General features: G+C 45.7%; 1 protein-coding gene across 3 annotated transcripts in view; it reads right to left on the reverse strand.

The window, feature by feature from the left end:
• Positions 1–7,500, reverse strand: part of LOC123481448 (CUGBP Elav-like family member 3) — a 38,685-nt gene that overhangs the window by 993 nt on the left and 30,192 nt on the right. For 2 of the 3 annotated variants that reach the window (XM_045205679.1, XM_045205680.1), the window contains 8 exons: positions 6,890–7,051; positions 6,016–6,151; positions 5,349–5,549; positions 4,996–5,061; positions 4,297–4,401; positions 4,003–4,146; positions 3,462–3,627; positions 1–23 (listed from right to left, as the gene is read on the reverse strand). The exon at positions 1–23 is cut by the window's left edge and continues 993 nt beyond it. In XM_045205679.1, coding sequence (XP_045061614.1) covers positions 3,500–3,627; positions 4,003–4,146; positions 4,297–4,401; positions 4,996–5,061; positions 5,349–5,549; positions 6,016–6,151; positions 6,890–7,051 — 942 coding nt within the window. In that variant the 3' untranslated portion in view covers positions 1–23; positions 3,462–3,499. The remainder of the gene's footprint in view (positions 24–3,461; positions 3,628–4,002; positions 4,147–4,296; positions 4,402–4,995; positions 5,062–5,348; positions 5,550–6,015; positions 6,152–6,889; positions 7,052–7,500) is intronic. The other variant, XM_045205681.1, reaches the window with a different exon arrangement.

The raw sequence follows: 7,500 nt of genomic DNA on the forward strand, positions 1-7,500 counted from the left end.
CAGCCAGAGTCTGAAAACTTCACCTGCAAGAGCGAAGGAAGGAAAGAGTGAGAGAGGGAGGGAAGGGTTGGGGCACAGATGTAGAGAGAGAGAGAGAGTGAGAGAGAGAGAGAGGGAGGGAGGGGGAGAGAGAGAGTGAGAGAAAGAGACAGGGAGGGAGAGAGAGAGAGAGCTTGTTAGGACATGGATATAGTCTTCTGTTTTCCCTCTACTATAATCTATATATCAGAGAACAAATAAATAACAGTATCGAAACAATTCATCCCTCATGTGGATGACATTTCCAACTCAAATATATTACCAGAATACATTTGCACAAAACAGTTTACCCCTACAAAGTCTGCATCATTGGTTACTATAGTAAACCTCTGTGTTTTTCAACAGGGATAACGTCATGGTGCTTTTAAACATAGACATACACAGTGTCCAGGGCATGCAACTCAACACCATCCATTAATGTTGTTGTTGTCATTTAGGAGGCCTTTTGCCTTTTGTGTAATTGTGTGTGTGAGTGTCTGTGTGTCCGTGTGTGTGTGTGTGTGTGTGTGTGGTCCGTGTGTGTGCGCGTGCGCACGCACACATTGTACTTGTGTCTTAGATCACGGCAAGCAAAGGTTCCCAACATGCATCACTCTCTGGCAGTTGCAGTATAGAACTTCTGGGTGACAGTCTCCCTTAGTCCACAAGTAGCCTAGAATTATGTGTGGTAGTTTCTCATGTAAATTTAAGCCATTACAATAATATTTTCTTATTTGTAGTCTTTGAATGTTATTATTCGGTTATTCAAATTTGGATGAACTGATCCAAGGTCAGTTTTGTGTTTTCTCCCTTATGGTTAACGTTTTGATTTGGGGCAGGTTAGCTGATCCTAGATCTGGGTCTATGGGTAACCTCTACCCGTACCAAGAGCCAATCTTTTTCCCATGTATATTAATTCTCCCAGAATTCCTATAGTTTAAGTCTGTTCTCCAATCAGCAAGAGGCAATGTTTAGCACCATCATCACAACCACATACCATTACCTCAAAACACCGGCCAGGGGGGTGAGAGAAGGGGAGAGAGAAAGGAAGCAAGAGAGAGATAGATAGAGGGGAGGAAAGGAGAGACGGAGTGATAGAGAGATATAAAACAGGAAGGGGAAATAGACTGGTAGAAAATAAGGGGAAATAGACACCAATCAAAATGTCAGGCCAGTGGACAGTCTGACCAATCAGAAGCCAAGGACACACAGCCTACCAATCAGAATCCAGCTCAGCAGAGTTTAGCGTCATCAGAGGTCCACAGTCCAATGCTGCATATCAATAGTCTAAAGTAACTTCCTCCCCTTGTCTCCTTTCTCTCTACGCTGATCTGCTAATCGTCAGCCATATTGTTTTCACATGTTATTTGTTTTCAGGTCAGTGCAGATGAAGGAAATGTGACCAGGTGATGAACTATGAGATGTGCACGTAAATTAGGACTTGGACTTATCCTAGGAGTGTGTGCTGTTTCTGGGGAGTTATTTATCATTCATTGCTTAGCTTACACATGCTAAATAATTTCACACATTTTCCTTACAAAGTGGTTACCCACCTCTATATCCACATAGGCTATGATCAGCACCAAATGCAGGTGGCTGGGCTGGACTAAGCTGGGCTGGGCTGGACTAGGCTGGGCTGGGCTGGACTAGGCTGGGCTGGGCTGGACTAGGCTGGGCTGGACTGGACTAGGCTGGGCTGGACTAGGCTGGACTGGGATAGTTCTAGGGCTTGGTTCAGAGAGTGGTTCTGAGTTCTGCGGAATGGTTCAGAGTTCTGATCCAGTCTGCCCCTCAACTGTACTGATCAACACGTTTCCAAACTACCATCCAACGGTGTAAATCTGTACTTTAAACCCAACAACACATGAAGGGGCTCCATTACCTATTACCCCATTACACATTGAATGGCCTGGTTAGAGACTGTAGGAAAACACTCATAAACCTACTGTAATCACACAGTTAACTTTGGACACCCTCACACACACACGCACGCAAACACACACACACACACACACACACACACACACACACACACACACACACACACACACACACAGCCCCCTTGCCCACCTCAATCTAGTGGTAGCCCAAATCTACAGTAGCATTATAATGATAATAATGACAGCAAACAGAACACTACAGAAACTGATCAAAAACTAAACTGTGAAAAACAACAACCATTGATACAGAATTTATCCAAATATCTAATACAATTATCCATCAGTCAATGCGGATATTCAATCGAATCAATTGATACTTAATCAGATTCCAGTTATTGACAGTTATTGATCAGTATGTGCACAGGTTGATACAAAAGAAAGTCACAATGCACCAAACACAGTCTGTGGTCACCACGGCAACAGGGCATGCAGGTCAGTGCATGGCCGGTTGCTCGGGGCGATGGAACAAACAAAAAAATCGCCAAGGGCAACCAACACAGGCAATCCACCTCCACAGCAACCCAGACACAGGCCAACCAATCAACTTACAACACGTGAGAGGAAGGGAGGTCGGGGCTTTATCGGTCGCTAGGTAACCATTGCCATAGTGACGGGATCCCCGCGAATTATGATTGGACGAGAGGATCTCGGGTGAGGTATGTTGTTGTTTCAGGAAAAGATTAAAAAACATCAGAAAAGAAAAATAAATAAAATATATGAAGTTGGATAACAATATTTAAATAATTTAGTTGAGATTAATTTGGCTGCAATATCTCTAAATGATTGAACTACCTACAAAGCATTTTTTGTTATTTCATGTGTTTAATATTCTTTACCACATATGCACTGATTATTTAAGATCCTGCCCACTCTCTCCATATAGCCCTTTCACCAATCAGCATTTTAGAAAGCTGTGACTGACAGCAGCTTGCATAAACTCCATTGTCATTCTTTCCTGTTTCCTCCCCAAACCCAAGTATCCCTCCTCTCTCCTCCCTCCTACCCTTCTCTTTCCTCTCTCCTCCCCTCCTCTCTCCTCCCTCCTCCCTCCTACTCTCCTCCCTCCTACCCTCCTCTCTCCTCTCTCCTCCCCTCTCTCCTCCCTCCTCCCTCCTACTATCCTCCCTTCCTCTCTCCTCCCTCCTCTCTCCTCCCTCCTACCCTCCTCTCTCCTTTCTCCTCCCTCCTCTCTCCTCCCCTCCTCTCTCCTCCCCTCCTCGCTCCTACCCTCCTCTCTCCTCTCTCCTCCCCTCCTTTCTCCTCCCTCCTAGCCTCCTCTCTCCTACCCTCCTCTCTCCCACGCTCCTCTCTCCTACCCTCCTCTCTCCTCCCCTCCTCTCTCCTACCCTCTTCTCTTCTACCCTCCTCTTTCCTCCCTCCTACCCTCCTCTATCCTCCCTCCTTCCCTCCCTCCTTCCCTTTTATCGCCTCCCGTTCCTCCACCCCTCTATCCACACCTTCTTTCTCCTCCCCCTCTCTTCCCCAACCCCTCTCACTTCTCACCTCTCGCTCTCTCTCGTTCTCTCTCTCTCCTCTCTCCTTCAGTAGGGGCGGTTGGCGTCTTTAGGTCGTTTCAGCTGCACCTTGAGTCTCTTCATGCCGATCTGGAACCCATTCATAGCCTGGATGGCAGTCTGGGCACTGGATGGGTTGTCAAAACTCACAAAACCTGGGGAGGGACGGAGGGAGGGAGGGAGGGAGGGAGAGGGAACAGAGAGAGAAAAATTCAGAAATGTAATATAACATGTATAAAAGATGTATGCACTCACTAACTGTAAGTCGCTCTGGATAAGAGCGTCTGTTAAATGACTAAAATGTAAAATGTAAATAATCACATTGTTTCATTGCAACAGACAGAGATACAGCCATACAGTATGCTACCAGCAACTGAGAGTTACAATCATCATGTATCATAGCAACAGGTGGAATTGCTATATCTCCCTCCATTTCTCCTCCTTTCCTTTTCTCATGGATACACACTATTCACCCATCCCTGCCTCTCTCCTATCTCTCCCTCCCTCCAATCCCTCTCTTTCTGTCTTACCGAAACACTTGCTCTGATTGGTGGCGCGGTCTACAAAGACTTTAGCTGAGATTACGTTTCCAAAGGGCAGAAACATCTGAAGCATCTCACTGTCACTGAACTCCTGAGGCAGGTGGTAAATAAAGATATTACAACCCTCTGGACCTAGGGGAGGAACACACATATACGTTAGGGTCTGCAACTGAGAGACACACTCACACAAATATTCATGAGGATCTGTGATTCACACGCACACTAATCTGAGACACACACACACACACAACAGATGCTGTCTGAGACAGGACGTGACATCACCTTCTCGCTGCTGCTGTTGCTGGGGCTGCTGGTGTTGCTGGGCAACCAGGGTAGGTTGCTGTGGAAAATGCTGGCCGACCAATCCATAGGCAGCAGGGTACGCCGCTGTGATGAGAGCGAGAGAGTGACATCAGATGATGAGACACTGGCTGGAGGTCCAAGTCACCCCTAACCACAGATCTAGGATCAGATTACCCTACATGCCCTCAATGACAGAGATGAGATGGATGAACACACCTCTGACCCTGTACCACAGGGATATCAACTAGATTCAGGGGGCCGGAACATAATTACAAATAATTTGTAGACTGTAAATTGACCGCAAGAATCCAGATATAACATTTGACTAAAACATAATAATTTCAAACCTTGCTTACATTTGTATACCATCACATATATATCTCTATTATGTGTGGGAATACTTTGTAAAATATTTCCAAAATTAAAATCACTTGCTGGTGTTTTTAGTCTTTTATGTCCTACAATAAAAAATTAAAAAAATTAAAATACAACTTTTTTTGAGGGGGCTCAGAAAAGTTTGGGGGGCCAAATAAAATCACTGCCAGTTGGGGAACCCTGCTGTAGCAGGTAATTACTGTACTACTCTGAGAGCATTGAGGACTCCTTTCTGACAATGCAAAATAAGCACAGTCACTATAAGTGTCATAGGAGCTGGTAGTGTGTGTGACTGTGGCCCACCTGTGTAGTGCTGCATGCCTGCATACGCCTGCTGGAGAGGGTCTAGAGATAATGTTGGACTCTGGGCTGCAGGGAGGGAGGGAGGGAGGGAGGGATAGAGGTAGGGAGGGAAGTAGGGTGGGAAGTAGAGAGGGAGGGACGGATGGAGGGAGGGAGGGAGGGAGGGAGGCAGGGAGAGAGGGAGGGAGGGAGGGAAGCAGGGAGGGAAGCAGGGAGGGAGGGAGGGAGGGAGGGAAGGAAGGAAGTATGGAGTGAGGGGTAGAGCAGAGAGAGTGAATATAGGGAACAAATGACAAATGGAGATCTCAGTATTTTCGTGGTAAATATTCTATCTTTGGTAATTTAGCTCGTACCTTGGTACGCATGAATGCCATTTGTGTATAGTGCTTCCGATGCTTGCTGTCCATTGGTTGGTGGACTGTAACCATTGACTCCTAGAGGTGGAGGTAGTGATGGCACGGTTGTGGCTGAGATGGTTGGAGGGGTATTCGTACCTGCAAACCGGGAGGACCAATCACAGTGGAGGAGATATTGTGATTGACAGCTACTAGACTCTATAGTGTATAAGAAAGAGAAAAAGGCAGGGCATAAATGCAGGGGAGAAGCAATGATTGGTTAGTGGGGCAAAGGGAGTTAAGGGAAGGGTGCATGTTATTGTAAAGTGGCTTCCTCTTCTTGTCTACTTCCCTCAATCTGCATTGATGTTAAATTAACTGGACTGGTGAAAGCTAATTCCCAGCTTTCAGATTAGTGTAGAATCGATTAGTGTACAGTGTAAAGGATGTTGATTAGACGAGGAGAAGAAGCCACTTTACACTATTGAGATGCACTCATAAGCAGATTAACTTAGAAACTAATGAAGAGCAGTAAATGTACATCAAATAGACAGACTTGATCTGCATAGCATAGTAAACATAAGATCAGTCCATGTTATTACTAACATACAGTATCCGTAAGCATCTGTAAGTGTGTGTGTGTCTGTGTCTGTGTGTTTGTGTGTGTGTGTGTGTATGTGTGTACCGGAGGAGGATGTGATGGGCGTGGCAATGATTCCGTTTGCGCTGAGTGCAGCCATCTGCTGCATCTGTAAACTGGCAACAGTTGCTACGGGAGACAGGTAAGCTGACTGAGCAACCAGAGCCTGCTGCTGGACAATCTAGAGAGAGAGAAAGAAAGAGAGAAAGAAAGAAAGAAAGAAAGAAAGAAAGAAAGAAAGAAAGAAAGAAAGAAAGAAAGAAAGAAAGAAAGAAAGAAAGAAAGAAAGAAAGAAAGAAAGAAAGAAAGAAAGAAAGAAAGAAAGAAAGAAAGAAAGAAAGAAAGAAAGAACGAAAGAAAGAAAGAAAGAGATAGAGAGGGTGGAGAAAAATAAAGGGGGAGAGAGAGAGCGAGAGAGAGGAGAGAGGGAGAGACAGGGTGAGAGAGAGAGCGAGAGAGAGGAGAGACAGGGAGAGACAGGGTGAGAGAGCGAGCGAGAGAGAGAGGGAAGGAGATAGAGAGCAGGAGAGAGAAAGAGAGAGGGTGAGAGAGAGAGAGGAGGATGAATAGAGATGTAATTACATGTCCATTATATCCAGCCACGGGGTTAATGGCTGTGTTACAGAAAAGCTGTGGTTACTAGGAAGTGTGTATGTGTGTTGCTGTGGTTTTTGTCGAGAGATGGCTAATGCTAAATGACATGTCCATTCAGTAATAACATTAGTGCAGATTAGGCCAGTGATAGCCCCTTGAAAAACATCACATCCTCTCATACCAAAAGCACCACTCAAACCAGTGTGTGTGTGTGTGTATGAGTGCATGTGTGCGTGTGTGCATGCACGTGTGTGCATGTGTGTAACGGTGTGTGTGCTTACCGCCTGTGCGCTGACGGCCTGTGTGTAACGGTGTGTGTGCTTACCGCCTGTGCGCTGACGGCCTGTGTGTAAGCGTTGTAAGCAGGGAAGTTGAGTGTCATGGTGGGGCTGAAGATGCCCAGCTGTGACGCCACCTGCTGCATCCGTCTCAGCCCTCTCTCCTTCTCTGTGTCGGCAAACTTCACCACCAGACTGGACGACGCACCCTGCAAGGAAACATACACAGGTCTTTAAGTTAAACACATGGATTTACTGAATTACCCGATATTGGGAAAACAATCAACCAAGATTTGGTGCACTGTTTTCAAACGCATATTTATGTTGAAAGATAAATAAAGTACCTATCAAACCGTTTACAGAGACAGGACATGTGCTATACTGTTACTGTACAGAATACATTAACTTTTCCCATAACAATGAGAGAGGGAGAGGTAGGAAGACTTGTCTGTGACTTACAGAGGGAGAGGTAGGAAGACTTGTCTGTGACTTACAGAGGGAGAGGTAGGAAGACTTGTCTGTGACTTACAGAGGGAGAGGTAGGAAGACTTCTCTGTGACTTACAGAGGGAGCGGTAGGAAGACATGTCTGTGACTTACAGAGGGAGAGGTAGGAAGACTTGTCTGTGACTTACAGAGGGAGAGGTAGGAAGACTTGT

Source organism: Coregonus clupeaformis, chromosome 20, assembly GCF_020615455.1.
Source record: "Coregonus clupeaformis isolate EN_2021a chromosome 20, ASM2061545v1, whole genome shotgun sequence".
In the NCBI taxonomy this organism is placed as follows: domain Eukaryota; kingdom Metazoa; phylum Chordata; class Actinopteri; order Salmoniformes; family Salmonidae; genus Coregonus; species Coregonus clupeaformis.